We start from the raw sequence: 14,145 nt of genomic DNA, 5'->3' as shown, positions 1-14,145 counted from the left end.
TTAGCCGTTGTTCCAGAAGTGAAGACCAATTAGTTCCTTAAGCTAGGCCTAAGCTTTCTGGAGAAACATCTTTTTGAAGTCTACAAGACTAGTGTCAAAGTTAAAGAGGAAACCTTAAAGGAATTTGTCTTATCTATTATATCTGACACAGATTCAGGCAATCACATTGACTGGTTTGAAACCTAAAAGCAGAATCTTAAAGTCTATGCTAAAACTAAAAGGCCTTTTTTATAATGGGTATAAATTGAGCATTTAGAGAGTTAACATGCTGCTGCATTTTGTATAATCTAAACAATAATTTTGTTTCTTCTTCTTCTGGCCAGGAATAACTACTATTGTGTTAACATATATTCTAATAGATACATTTGAATTTATTTACTTTTAACTGTTTTCAGAAACATGCTGATGGCCTACTTTGCCTCCAGCATTTTCTCAGCCGTCTGAAGTTGCCCAGTGTGCTAAAGGGACAGTCATCAAATTGGATTGTGTTTTATTAGGACTTCACTGCATTAGTGCATTGCATACAGTGGGGAGTGATATGACAGATTGGAGAGACATGCATGAAAAAGGTCATCAGTCAGATCTGAACCCACAGCGTGTTGAGTAGCATGGACCTCAACTCGCTGAGGTAGCAGAGATTCCCCTTTGCACAATCTTAGTGTTTTGTTTACTTTGTATCCATGATCCTAGATGCACATCTATTTATACTGCAGGTTGTGTGTTTGGGGAGAGCATGGCATCAACACAACCAAGGGAGTCCCACTGTAAATAAGATGCATAATGTGGTTGAGGATAATTTAGTACACTCCGAAATCTATATTTATTTATTTGTTAGATATTCTGTTCAAAATCTTTAATTAAATGAAATTCTCAAGTTAATTAGTCAATATCTCCAAACATTCATGATCCAGTTGATCAAACTGGACTTTTTTTCTGACAAATTCAGTTACCCTCTAACTGCATTTAGAAATGTTTTTATATTATAGAGAGGCATTTTAGTATATATACTATACCAAAGTAAAGCCAGCTTCTATAAAACCGCAGGCTGTGTTCCCAGTATATGGGTCATCACACTCAGACTCTCTGGTTCGGGAAACAGTTTAAACAAAATGAAACAGTTTTATTGAATTTGTATGGAGCCCTAAAGTTAAATAACCGTAAGCCAAGTAGTTCTTTCTGACTGCAGTGATCCAGAAAGGCCAGCTGGCATTTATAGCAGGGTTTCTAGTGTATTTGTAGTGTATTGCTGTTTGTACCCCCGCCCCCCATTTTAATCGTCACATTTGCACTCTACTTTCATATCATGATTTAGGAGGCTTTTTATTTTTGTAATTGGCACACGTACACTGACCACTACTCTTCCGTAGTTTAAATCCACCCTCACACCCCTCAGCACCTTCATCTGTTTGGACGAGTGTGTGGCGAATGTGCATGTGTTCTGTGTATTTATTGATTGGCTTAGCTCTCATCTTTCTCTCACTCTCGTTTTAAATTGAGGCCTAACCCCCCCTATGGCAGGATGGGTCAGGCCAGGGGCCATAGTGGTTTCTCAGCACAGGGAGGGTTCAGATGAGGGTGGCTTAGAGGGGATGACAGACCCTTGGCGGTGGCTCTTCTGATCAGACTTGCCAAGTTAAGAGGGAAAAGCCCCCACTTAGCTCCCCTCCTGACTCTTGTGTGTGTTTCTTGAGTATGTCTTGCATCTATCTGTGTCTGCATATATGTGTTGATGTACATGTGTCTATGCGTGTGTTCTCACAAATGCTACTGGCCGAACTCTGCCCTTTGTCGGGGGACCATTTGTTGTGGCCCTACTCTGTCCTGGTATGTGTGGGTATTAAGGGGGGGATGATGGGTATTAAGAGGAAGGTGAAGGTTTAGGATTACACAGCCACAGATTGATGTCCCCCTCAACCCCTCAGCGTTATTTCGGGTTCTTTTGTATGTTCGCCAGAGAACAGTTGGGTGCAGAGAACAGATATATGAGACACAGACAACTTACACGCATGTGGTTATAATAGGCTGATAAATGCATTTGTCATGCCAGGAAGACTTTTATTGTCCACCAACCGTTGGCTGGTGGATCCCTGACTTCAACTGACAAATAGAGAATTACACTTAGAGAAAGGAGGATTTTCTGCAGACACTCTTGTAGATCAGAGATCAGTTGCGGGAAAAACTCTATAGCATTTGGCTGGTCGTTGGTGTTAATTTCCTATGCTGGTGTTAATGTTGCTAGTCATAGCAAATAGAGAAGTGTCTGTTAACAGTCAAGGGCAGCACAAAAGCTGCTTTGCCTGGAGTGTAGTTCATCTTTGTCTTTGGTGTCTTTAAATGTAAGTAAGGACACAGAATTAATCAGAACCCCCCACCCCCACCCCCACCCAAGTTTCAAAGTTTTTCACTTTTATGACTTTTGTTTAGAAAACATGGAAATCTTATCTTGTCTCTGAACATATACTGTATCTGTGTGTGTGTGTGTGTGTGTGTGTGTGTGTGTTAGTGTGTATGTCCTCCTAATCGAGTGATGTTAACAACAGAGGCCAGTGGAAGCTGCTGATTGTTGCGGAACGCAGATTGGTTTGACCTTTGACCCTTTTGCTAGCAAATCTGACAACCATTAGCAGGTGTGTGTGTCTCAGGTTGGAGGATGACTCCTGAAAGCCATTCTGCTGTAATTGAGTCTCTGTCCTTGTGTTTAAAAACAGCCTGACAGGAGCTCGTAGTTGACATTATTGGGTGGCATGCAGAGTGAAGGATAGAAGCGGGCTTGGGTAACAGAGCCGAGGGTTTGGAGAGGTCAAAGTTTGGTTTAGGTTAAACCTCTATGTGTACTTGTGTAAGAGAGTGCGTGTGCTTGTAATGAAGTCTAAGTAAATATTGTTACCCCTGGTGTCCCTCATTCAGGTTCTGTATCATTCCTCTCGTCTCTAGAATCTCAAATCATTTCCCCGAATTAGACACAGGAGTACCTAAACCACCCTATCATGTCTCGTCTGTGTGTGTGTATCTGTCATGGCTGTGCTGTGGTGATGTGCGAGGTAAATATTGTTGCCCCCATTTCTTTCAGTCAGGATCTCAATTGCTGCTGCTGTCTCAGAATCACAGGGGTCATTTTTACATTTCCCCGAATTAGACGTAAGAATACATAAGCCTGTCTACACTGATGTGTGTGTCAGCCCATGCATGTAAAGCATGCTCATGTCTGGGGAAATGAGGGCTGCATGTTTCCATGGTCCTGTAGTCCTCTTAAAGAGCTGGCTTTACTCCTGATAGGAGTGGACTTAACAAATAGTCACATGGGAGCAGCACTGCTATTTTGGCTACATTAGCTTGTCTGTGAGGGCTGACAGTGGACAGGACAAGGTTTCAGAATCTAAACGCCGACTTTAGTAACACCTACTAATGAGGCCATGTGAGACCGGGCTAATGGCAGGGATTATGATTTATTAGGGATTGATCTGACATATGCTGTCTTTATCAGGGCTACTGATAGAGTTGTAAATGAGAGGATAATTAGTACATGGTTTTAGCTGACTTTGCAAGTAGGTGATACATATGTTCAGTTCTATTAAAACCTTAACATTTCTTGATTTATGACCTAATGAATTTGATCCTCTAATCTACTTTACTGAATTGTAGGGATGATAAAGGCTGCAGCAAAATGACATCATGTAGCTGTAGATATCAGTCTCTGAATAATTTTGCAGTTGGTTTCCTGCTGTTATAATTAGTCAATTGTCAGAAAATTAATCAATGACTGTTTCGATAATTTATTAATTTTTTTGTGTTATGATTTATCAAGTAAAAATACCAACTTAATTTAATACCCTTTTTTATCACTTGATTAATTCATAAGAAAAATAGACAGTCCAGACACTGGTATTTTATTGTATCAGTTGTGAACACAACATTGACATAAGTATATATCTAGCTCTTTAGCTGCTAAATGCTCCACTATGTTCACCAGCTAGTCGCTAAATTTGTCTATCTGCTGTCTGATGCTTAGCAGGTAGTGTACAGTTGGTTCTTGGAGCTTTTTCGCTTAAAACAGTTGCCTGCTGCTGCAGAATACGACGCAGTGAGAGTGAACCAAAAGAGTGAAGTTTCCGGCAGGAAGGCTAAACAATGAGCTGAAACTTGCTATAAAGCCGAAACCTACAGAGATAATTCTCTGTAAGTTCAGCACTACAAGCGGCCCCTTTCACATTGTCATTTGATACATTATTATAAAAATATTGATTATAGATGCTTTAAAGTTAAAAAATATTTATAAAAATTAGACCTGACTCAGTGTAAGAGATTGATGCTGATGTGTAATGACAAAGGTAATTTTATCTTCCTGAACCATCTGTTGTCTGCTATCCCAAATACCACATTTAAATCACATTAAGAATTTATTGGTGACTACTTAGACTGTGCCCAGGGTGAAGTGAAGCATCAGGATGTCCTTTCCAGCTATTAAAGTACCATATTTTTAATTGACCAGACAGCAGGAGGATTGTTGTCATTGTCGACTTATTTTCGATGAACGCTGGCGTTTGTGATCTCAGCCGGTTGTATTAAATCAGACGCAGCTTTACAACAGATTGACCCTCCCAGCAGCAGACATGAGAACACTGCTATGGCATCTGCCAGGACAGGTGTGTGTGTGTGTGTGTGTGTGTGTGTGTGTGTCTTTGCGCTCATGCATTCTTGCATGCAAGTGAAATCATTTTAGTGAAAGAAGGTTTTTCATTCTCTTTGTGTGTATAGAGGTGTGTGCCCATGAGAGCTCACACTAACAGAAGAGAAACTATAAATCATTTATGCATCTTTGTGTGTGAGATTGTGTTATTGAAAGAGGGGGGTCTTTTGTGTGTGTGTGTGTGTGTGTGCACGCATACTCTTGCCCCGTGTGTACGTGTTGCGCCCCCCCCCCCCAAAAGCCCTGACAGTGGTGTGTTCCTCCACAGGTGCTATTTCAGTCGGTCGACTGTCATCCCAAAATGCTTTTCAGCTGAGTGCTTTTCAAAACAATCGTCACTGGTGCCCCAGGCTCTTTTTACAAGGGCCCTCTGCCGCACTGAGGTTTAACATGCTGCCTCTGATCCACTGATCAGTGGAGGGGTGTATGGTACGTGTGTTCAGAATGGCAGATTGAGGGTGGGACTTGGATGCTCTTTAAATGAGCAAGCAACTTGCTCATTTGTCTACTATTCTGTCTGAAAGGAAGCAATAAAGATAATACAAGCTATAAACCATTTGTCACTCAACCAGTGCAGGCCAGTTAAGACCCATATTCCTATTTAAAATGACAGCCTGGCAAAAAACAAAAGATATTTTGAAGAGGAGGCAGAGTAAGTGGATTGATATAAAGAATACTTGAGAGCGACATGACAACAAGACATATAAATCCCTAATAGATAAGGCCAACAAATAGCAGAGCAACAGCTGGGAAAAGGTGGCTATCACAACAAGGCTGAACCGCTCATCAGTTAGCATGACAGAGTGAAATAACGCACAGCTAATGGGTACAACTCATGTGCAGACAGACACACAAGTGCACATGCAAAGACATGAGACATTGTTAAAAACACTAAATTTAAAGGGATTACAAATAGTGAAAAGTCAGACAGTGGTGCAGATTTGACAGTGAGATATTAGGACTGGGTATTAAAGTGTAGATGGTATTGTGTAAAAATATGAAACCTCCAATCCATTTCACTTTTTCCAACTTAATATCTGTTCTGAAAATCTTGATTTGGGTTTATTCAACTGCACTAGTCAGCTGGACAAGACTTGTTTTTCATCATGGACCTGTGCTCCTATAGTTGTCTCCCTCGTTCACTTCATGGCAGCTTTGAGTGTTACAGACTACGGTAGCACCACTTAACCCAACTACATCTTTTAGCAACATTGGCAGGGTCAGGCGCCCTGAAGTCTGCGTCCTCAAGTCTCAAGGCAGATTGTTGGGTACATTATGTCTTAAAAATGGGGAGTACAAAGGGAAAATGTCACCTGTAAGCTGTGCAAGTCAGTGTTGAAATACTGCAGGGACATAAGAACTCTCCACAGCACTCGCATGTGCTACTGTCCAAAACTGGTGGGTCTGAAAAAGCTGCAGCTACAGACTGCAGTGCCTTGAACTGCCACCTGCTGTAAGTTGCAGGTTTATCTAAAAATGTTTTAATGTCTTAAAATTTAGAAGGCACAATGTACATTTTGTATGTAAGGATTCTTGCTCTGTCTCTGACTAAACGAAATCTGGTGCGTCTTACCGTTTGGTTCAGTTCATTTTGGCTGGTGTGAAACAAACTCGGATGCAGACCAGGCAACCGGTCTGCTTCAAAGAAGACTGTTATGTGATTCTTTGTGATATGAAAGCAAAACTACGATTTTATGATCATAGTAGATATGTGATTTTAGCATGAAATCAAAAACTAAACTACTATGAAATCTATTTTGTGGTCGTGAGCTGTCAAGGAAGGGTTCTTTTAAGCTAAATTTGATTTTCTCACGTGGGTCCATGTAGAGATCATGATGCAGGATGTCAGGCCATGTTTTCTTTTTTTTAAATTGCAATTACTTTTAACATTAGTTAACAAATTAAATCTAAGCTAAAATAAAACTTAAGCGCAAGTTAACGGTTGGCTTGTTTTACATGAGTTTAGTAGTGTGTGGTTGGGGAACGAGTGCTCAGAGCAAACTTCTTCCTGTTTTTCTTCCTTGCCTTACTACTGTTGATGTACGCTGGATTTGTTGTTCTGCTTATGTTCTTCATCGTTGTCTAAAGAAATGTAAGTAACAGTAGTTAATGGAAATGTGTAGGCATACATACATATGACAAGGCATGCCATCTCATTTGACCTCTGAACCTCCTTGACCTCTCACAGCCCAAAGAATGCAAGCTGACACCTGAGCCTTCACCTGTGTTGTGGCCTGAAAAGGAAGGATGAGGAAGAATTTCTACCCAGAAATCTTCTGTCCTGATCCTTCACTCTGTGGGAGCACTTCTCAGTGAGCTGCTCAATTACTGTCCAGCATTTGTATTAACACCAAGGAGCTGAGAATTGACAGAGGCAGGAACATAAGAAAATTGAGTGATGTTTTACGGTGTGAGGAAAAAGAAGGAAATAGTAATTGGGAAGTTTTTTACAGATTTTGTAAATTTATTGAGTAGAAAATAGGGCAAGTAAGAGATTGACTTTGACTCTTTGTAGATATCAAACTATTAAAGCTGGACTTAGGGAAAATTGTCTAACCATACCTCATGGAAATGGAGAAATATCAAGTCTTCACAACTTAAAGATTTATTTAGTTGTTTGCCCCAGCATGACCGGCATGCACGGTGGGGACTAGTGTAGTCATCAGAGGTAAGACACTCGCACGTTCTTTTTACCCCCTGGACCTATATGTTTGCATTGGTCCATATAGTATGTGTGTGTTGGTGTTTCTTTAAAGATGAGCGCGCTCACACACACACACAGTTGCACGCTTTGCATCATGGTAAAACGATTTGTCTTTCACACGGTTCATTCCTCAAAGCAGTCTGTCCTGCTGGAAGTGACAGCATATGGAAAACCTGTCTAAATGAGTCCACACATCAATTACATCAACACATTCTCACCTCCCTTGCACCTCCAGAAATTTCACTATATAATGATATGCAGTATAATAATATTGTAATAAATTATTACAGATACTGTGATAGAAGATTGTATTCTCCCAACTATATTTTAATGTGTGATGCAGGTAAAATGGCTTAGAACAACCTAAATATTTGCAGAAGGGACTTCTGGTTTTTAAGGTACCCTGGCAAGACCTGCCATATGCACAATTTGTAGGACAACTGCATACTTTATGTGCAGGTAGAATTGCTCAAGCTGCAGTGTACCCTGGTTGTTATACTTCTGATGACCCTGTACTTGAAATCTCTGGTTCTTTGGGAAAATACATTTCTTCACCACCTCCAACAAGAAGAAAGCCTCCCAAAAATTGGCCAGTACGTCTGCTGGCTCTCTGCTCAGCCAGGCCCAGACAAAAGTGCTGCGCTGCTTGGCGTTTTGTTTCTAATGATTCAGTTATGCTCAGCCATTTTTGCCACAAATGTGGGTTTCACTAGAAATTTAAACCAAACATTAGACTGTTGAGCAATGACACAGCTGACGTTCCTTGCTCAAGAGCTCCTCAGTGGCATTTGTTTTAGGGACAGGAGAACATCCTGTTTAGTATCTATGCCCTGATTTTCCCACCCTGACATTTACTGTACTATATCTGGAACCCTTGTGTTAGTATCCTGCTTTACTTTAGACTCCAGCCATTCTTAGTTGTAGCATTTGTTCATGGTCAAAAATGTTTTCAAATATATGAATTTTTAAAAAGGGAGCCAGTAAATTTGACCTGGTGTGTGACTGAATGAGTACATGTTTACTCCTATGTCCTTTTCTATTAGTATATTTATTATTACGTTTATTTTATGTCTTTCATTTCTTCAGCTTCTTTTTGTGTGTTAAATAACCTTCTCTACACTCACTAAATGCAGGTCTGACTCAAATTTAGCATTTTCATTCATGACTTGAATGTGGCTTTAATGCCACAAAAATTGCATATTGTTTTGCTTTTGGAGGTGTTGAAAATGTCTCAAAAATCAAAAAAGGTTTATCTACCTGTACACTCAATCTGAGTCCGTCCTAAGACTTACTTCATCTTCCTCGTTCCCTCCCTTTCTTCGTCTCTCCTGAATTAGCAGGAGACAAGCTAGTCAATTTAGTGTGAATGTGGTTAGGCCAAGATTTGTGTGTGTGTGTGTGTGTGTGTGTGTGTGTGTGTGTGTGTGTGTGTGTGTGTGTGTGTGTGTGTGTGTGTGTGTGTGTGTGTGTGTGTGTGTGTGTGTGTGTGTGTGTGTGTGTGTGTGTGTGTGTGTGTGTGTGTGTGTGTGTGTGTGTGTGTGTGTGTGTGTGTGTGTGTGTGGTGAGACCTTGACCTTGACTGCAGTCCCTAATGGAGGAGGCTGTTCTGTGAATGACTCAAACTCCCCCCGCCGTACAGTGGTATGTAGCAGCCCATAAAGCATGCTTAAGTCCCACTCTGGTTTCAGGGAGTGGGACACCCCCCATCCTACCGCCGCCCAACCCCGCCCCTTCCTCACACTCTGAAATAGCCACGTCCTTGTCCCCACACGGAGCACAGTGTGATTCAGGGTGTGTATATATGCGGTCGTGGTTGATTGAGGAGCAGATTGCTGGTGACAGGTCACACTGCGTTCCGTTCCTCCGACCCCCCAGATTAGCCACCCGGAGCCCCCACCCTGCCCTCCCTTCCTCTGGGCCCCCACCTGTTGGGATCCCTCTGTAGCTCAGATCTCTCCCTCTTACTTATACACACACACACACACACACACACACACACACAGTGGACACCCTGCGTTAACAGAATTCTCTTATTTGTCCGTCACTCACTCTGCGGGTGATAAAGGCCATTACGAGTCATTAAGGTGTGCGTGTGTGTTTGAGTCCGGCTGGGATGTGTGTGGGTTGAAAAGACGCCTGTCACAGCACGCTCTCGTAATTGCCCTCTTAGCCAATTATCCCCCATTTAAAAGCAAGTCACCTGCTCTGCTCCCATGTCCACACAAATGCATGTGCGCACAAATGCCTGCACGCACGCACACACACACACACACAAAGAGAATAAATAACATAGAAACTTAATGTTTAATCATTGTTTCTTCCTGAGTGATATGTTTGTTTACTGCGCTGAAATGCTGTACGTGTTGCAATGCCTTCTGTTGTTTGTGTCAGTCCCCATTCTTACTGTTGTGTCTGCTTTCAGATTCTGATGCACACCAAAGACATGGTTCAGAAGGTGGGTTATTAAGAAACTTTTGGTTGTCCTGATCAGTTAATATTATATAAATCTAATCAAGGAAAATTCAAATACATTTGAAGTAGAGCTGGAGGATTTTACATAAACTCTGTAGCAGGATATATTGTCACTGTTACCTCAATCCTCAATAATGGTGAATGTATCGACGACCATTTCTTTCAATGCATCAGTGCATGATACTTCTTTATCATGCTGGAGCACTTCTGATATTGTATGTCCTGATTATGACAAGTTAAAAATTCGTATTTAAGATAAGACTGATATTGATGCCTGGGGGGAAATTAACATGCTACAGAGAAGGGCTAAGAGGTAAGAAAAAGAATTAAGAACTATTTGAATGAAATACATAAAAAAAAATAAAAAATAGACTCAGAAATTAAAAAACCTTTCTTATACTGCTACTCCCATAGTAATAATAATACTGGCAATATATATATATATATATATATATATATATATATATATATATATATATATATATATATATATATATATATATATATATATATATATATATATCCATATTGAACTGTGGGTTAATTGATCTGTTGAACTACTGGTTAGGTGTCATTGGTTGTTATTGATGTTTTTAGTTTAAATGAATGGAATTCAGACAATTTATATATTAGAAATTGAGATAGAAGTTACATTTAGTGTTGTAAGAGAAAGTAATTCCATTAATTGAACACATCTGCAATGTGTGTCATTTTCCTCTTGTGTGACTCAGATGAGTCTGGAAGTCATCTACGGAGATACTGACTCCATTATGATCAACACCAACAGCAGGTCTCTGGAGGAAGTCTTCAAACTTGGCAATAAGGTGTGTAGTAGAGAAGTTGAAAATTCCTTTTCTTCAATTGTTTCTATAGTTGACATTTTCATTAAATGCACATGCGTGTTTATTATTCTCAGGTGAAGGCAGAAGTAAACAAGCTCTACAAACTTCTGGAGATCGACATTGATGGTGTGTTTAAGTCACTTTTACTGCTGAAGAAGAAGAAATACGCTGCCTTGGTGGTGGAGCACCATGGCGAAGGACGATACAGCGTCAAGCAGGAGCTCAAAGGCTTGGACATCGTCCGCAGAGATTGGTGTGACCTGGCCAAGGAATGTGGAAAGTACGTTTAGATAAACTAAACAGAGTTGTGACTGAAAGCTGCATTTGGATCTTTTATCCAATGCTAGTGCTAGCATGTTAACAATCGTACAGTTACTCTCCCCCTTTCTCTCCTGTTCTTGCAGCTATGTGATCGGTCAAATTTTGTCGGACCAGAATCGCGATGTCATTGTGGAGAACATCCAGAAACACCTGATGGAGGTGGGAGAGAAGGTCGCAGATGGAGCCATACCACTCAACCAGTATGAGATACACAAGGTGAGGACGTGGCTGTATGTGTGTACATTTACACCTGAATAGAAAAGCAACTAGCTGTCATCACATACAGCTGAAGTTCACATGTTAAGTGTACACATTGTAAAACTGATCAGCACGCTGGTTGCACATACGTAATAGAATACTATAGCACAAGAAACTCAAGTGGGGAATCATGTAGAGACAAACCAGCATACCCTATGTGAGGTTCTCGCAAATGTTTGTTTTTATCTGGTTTATTCTATTGTATCTGCTATTACCTGTCTGTTCATTGTCGCTCTCTTTCCTGTCGCTGCTGTGCGCTTTCCTCCAGGCTCTGACTAAAGATCCTCAGGACTATCCAGATAAGAAGAGCCTCCCTCACGTCCATGTGGCTCTATGGATCAACTCCCAGGGGGGGCACCGGGTCAAAGCTGGAGATACAGTGTCTTACATCATCTGCAAGGTGTGTGTGTGTATATGAGAAAAACACTGTACCGCTTGTCATTTTAGGGTTTTTAACATTTCGACACCTGATCGTGGTTAAAATCCCGGCATGCACTGAACATAGGTTGATAAATACCAATGTAAGAATATCCAAAGATAGATTTTCAGTGTACGGATCTATACTATAAAGGCAACAATCTACCACTCACACGACTGTATGTCTTTTCTTTCTCTCCTAGGACGGCTCCACGCTGGCAGCCAGTCAAAGAGCATATGCTCTAGAGCAGCTCCAGAAGCAGGAGGGTCTCAGTCTGGACAATCATTACTACCTTGCCCAGCAGATCCACCCTGTGGTGTCCCGCATCTGTGACCCCATCGAGGGCATCGACAGCGTGCTCATAGCCACGTGGCTGGGTAAGCTAATGATTTTGGTAGACTGTAGAGGACTTTAGTTTTACTGAGAGTGACCCAACATCATTCTAGTGTTAAATTATGGATTGAGGAATTTCAGGTTGCCTTAAAAATGACAAATTACAGAAATCAGTTTAAAAAAAAAAAAAAAAGTCAAATGTTCAATGAGAACATTTAATTAAAATTGAGTGAGTGAAATGTTTTTAATTGGTGTTGTTGACATCAACTTGCATAAAACTTGGAGATTAAATGACATCAGAATTCTCATTTGCAGTTTAAAGACACACTATTTTATAAATAAATACTAGTCATGAGGTATTTGTGGGGCACAGCGCACTCGGAGTGATAGTACTAATCCCTCTTTATGTATGTGTTAGCATTAGTCATAATTCCTGTTTTTATAGTCTGTTGACAGCTGAGGCAGCCAAACATAAAAGTTGTCATACGTAATATCACAACAGCCTAGTAAAAGTACAAAATATATGTTTCAATGTTGTCTAATAGTCATAAACTTAAGTGATTTGGATGGAAATTTCCAAAGTATTTTGCCTGCTCTGCTCCATCTGTTGTAACATTTGTTCTAATTATTGTAGATGAGTTTAAAAAAGAGAAATGCGACAGGAGAAACCAATCTGCGGTGTAATTATCTTTTGTCCATGCCAGGTCTGGACCCGAGTCAGTTCCGGGCTCAGCAGCAGTATCAGAGGGAGGAGGAGGCTGATGGCATGCTGGGAGCTCCGGTCCAGCTGACTGACGAGGAGCGCTACAAAGACTGTGAGAGGTTCACCTTCACCTGCCCTCAATGTGGCACTGACAACATCTACGACAGCGTCTTTGAAGGAGCTGTAAGTAGATGCACACAGTGTTAGCTGTCACAAAAGTTCCTTATTACTCTTCTGCTGTGTTTTTACATGAGTCCTATGGCCAGAGAGAAAGTATAACATTTCAAAATTGTGTTCTTTCGCTTCTAAAAAGTTATGGAAATGAACACGAGTGAACGCGTACGTAGATGATACCCATTGCAGTATAACAGAACCGTGTATGTGTCTGCTGTCCATGTCCAGTTTGGAGGATATCCACCCATTTATAGTTAAGTTTGTCAGCTGGTATATCAATCAGTTTACTAATGACAGCGTTTCAATCAGGCAATCACTGTTGTCTATCCAACATAAAATGTTTCATGAATGAGGTATTCACATGAAGCATGCAGCTGCAAGATTTAACAAATATTCTGTCATGGATTACTCATGGAGAAGTCTAAAAGGTTGCTTAAGCCATATTCTGTCAACGCACTATTCATTTTACACTTTTAGCTTATCCATCGTCATTCTTCAATAGATTTGGCCAGTTATTGTCGTCATTCATTTGTCTAAAAACCTAGCATAGTCCTTGGGCATATTTGCAGTTGGAAAGAGAGATAAATTTTATTCACTGCAAACACTTCCTCCAAGAGGAATGAAAACTATGTGCTCTAAAACCAGAGTTTACATCATCCCAAAGGAAATGTTGCCAAAACAGCTCCAGATGATCTTCTGTCTAAGAATCTTCTTTTGGATCTGAGGTTTCATTTGGTGTAGCTAGCTAAAACTGATGCAGTGTACTCTAATACAGGGACATGTTTCTGTTATTTAGCCTATCCCCATTGATATAAATAGGGTGGACAAAATAATAGAAACACCTGTCAGTATAATGCAATACAATTCAACAGCACCACAAACTACATCTTCCAAAACAACCATACAGTTGAATCAACACCTCTGTAAAACAAATGATAACCTTCATTTATTGCAAGACTGCTGTATTAGACTGCATTAGATTTAGGTAGGTGTACCTAATAAACTGGCAACTGAGTGTATATTAAACTTATGTAACTTAAGCTGCAGCAGAAGAATAAGTTGTTAGTTAGAGATGTTCTTGTGTGCAGCACACATAACCACACAGAGACACTAAGAAAAACTGAAATGGAAAAAAAAGATTGCTTTTATCAGTAATGGTGTGTTTCACTGCTGTAATGTATTAATCGGTAGATACACAGATAAAGAGTGTGAGAGTGGAAGAATGGTGTTTCC

At 40.5% G+C, this 14,145-nt stretch overlaps 1 protein-coding gene across 2 annotated transcripts in view; it reads left to right on the top strand.

Moving 5' to 3' along the window:
- pola1 (polymerase (DNA directed), alpha 1) overlaps positions 1-14,145 on the top strand; it is a 57,471-nt gene that overhangs the window by 12,555 nt on the left and 30,771 nt on the right. For both annotated transcript variants that reach the window (XM_044177014.1, XM_044177013.1), the window contains exons 27-33: positions 9,814-9,846; positions 10,595-10,687; positions 10,780-10,985; positions 11,110-11,242; positions 11,553-11,684; positions 11,905-12,079; positions 12,740-12,921. In XM_044177014.1, coding sequence (XP_044032949.1) covers positions 9,814-9,846; positions 10,595-10,687; positions 10,780-10,985; positions 11,110-11,242; positions 11,553-11,684; positions 11,905-12,079; positions 12,740-12,921 — 954 coding nt within the window. The remainder of the gene's footprint in view (positions 1-9,813; positions 9,847-10,594; positions 10,688-10,779; positions 10,986-11,109; positions 11,243-11,552; positions 11,685-11,904; positions 12,080-12,739; positions 12,922-14,145) is intronic.

Source organism: Siniperca chuatsi, linkage group LG19 (assembly GCF_020085105.1).
Source record: "Siniperca chuatsi isolate FFG_IHB_CAS linkage group LG19, ASM2008510v1, whole genome shotgun sequence".
NCBI lineage: Eukaryota > Metazoa > Chordata > Actinopteri > Centrarchiformes > Sinipercidae > Siniperca > Siniperca chuatsi.
The sequence above is the reverse complement of the archived record's forward strand: the minus strand, read 5'-3'. Positions and strand labels throughout refer to the sequence as shown.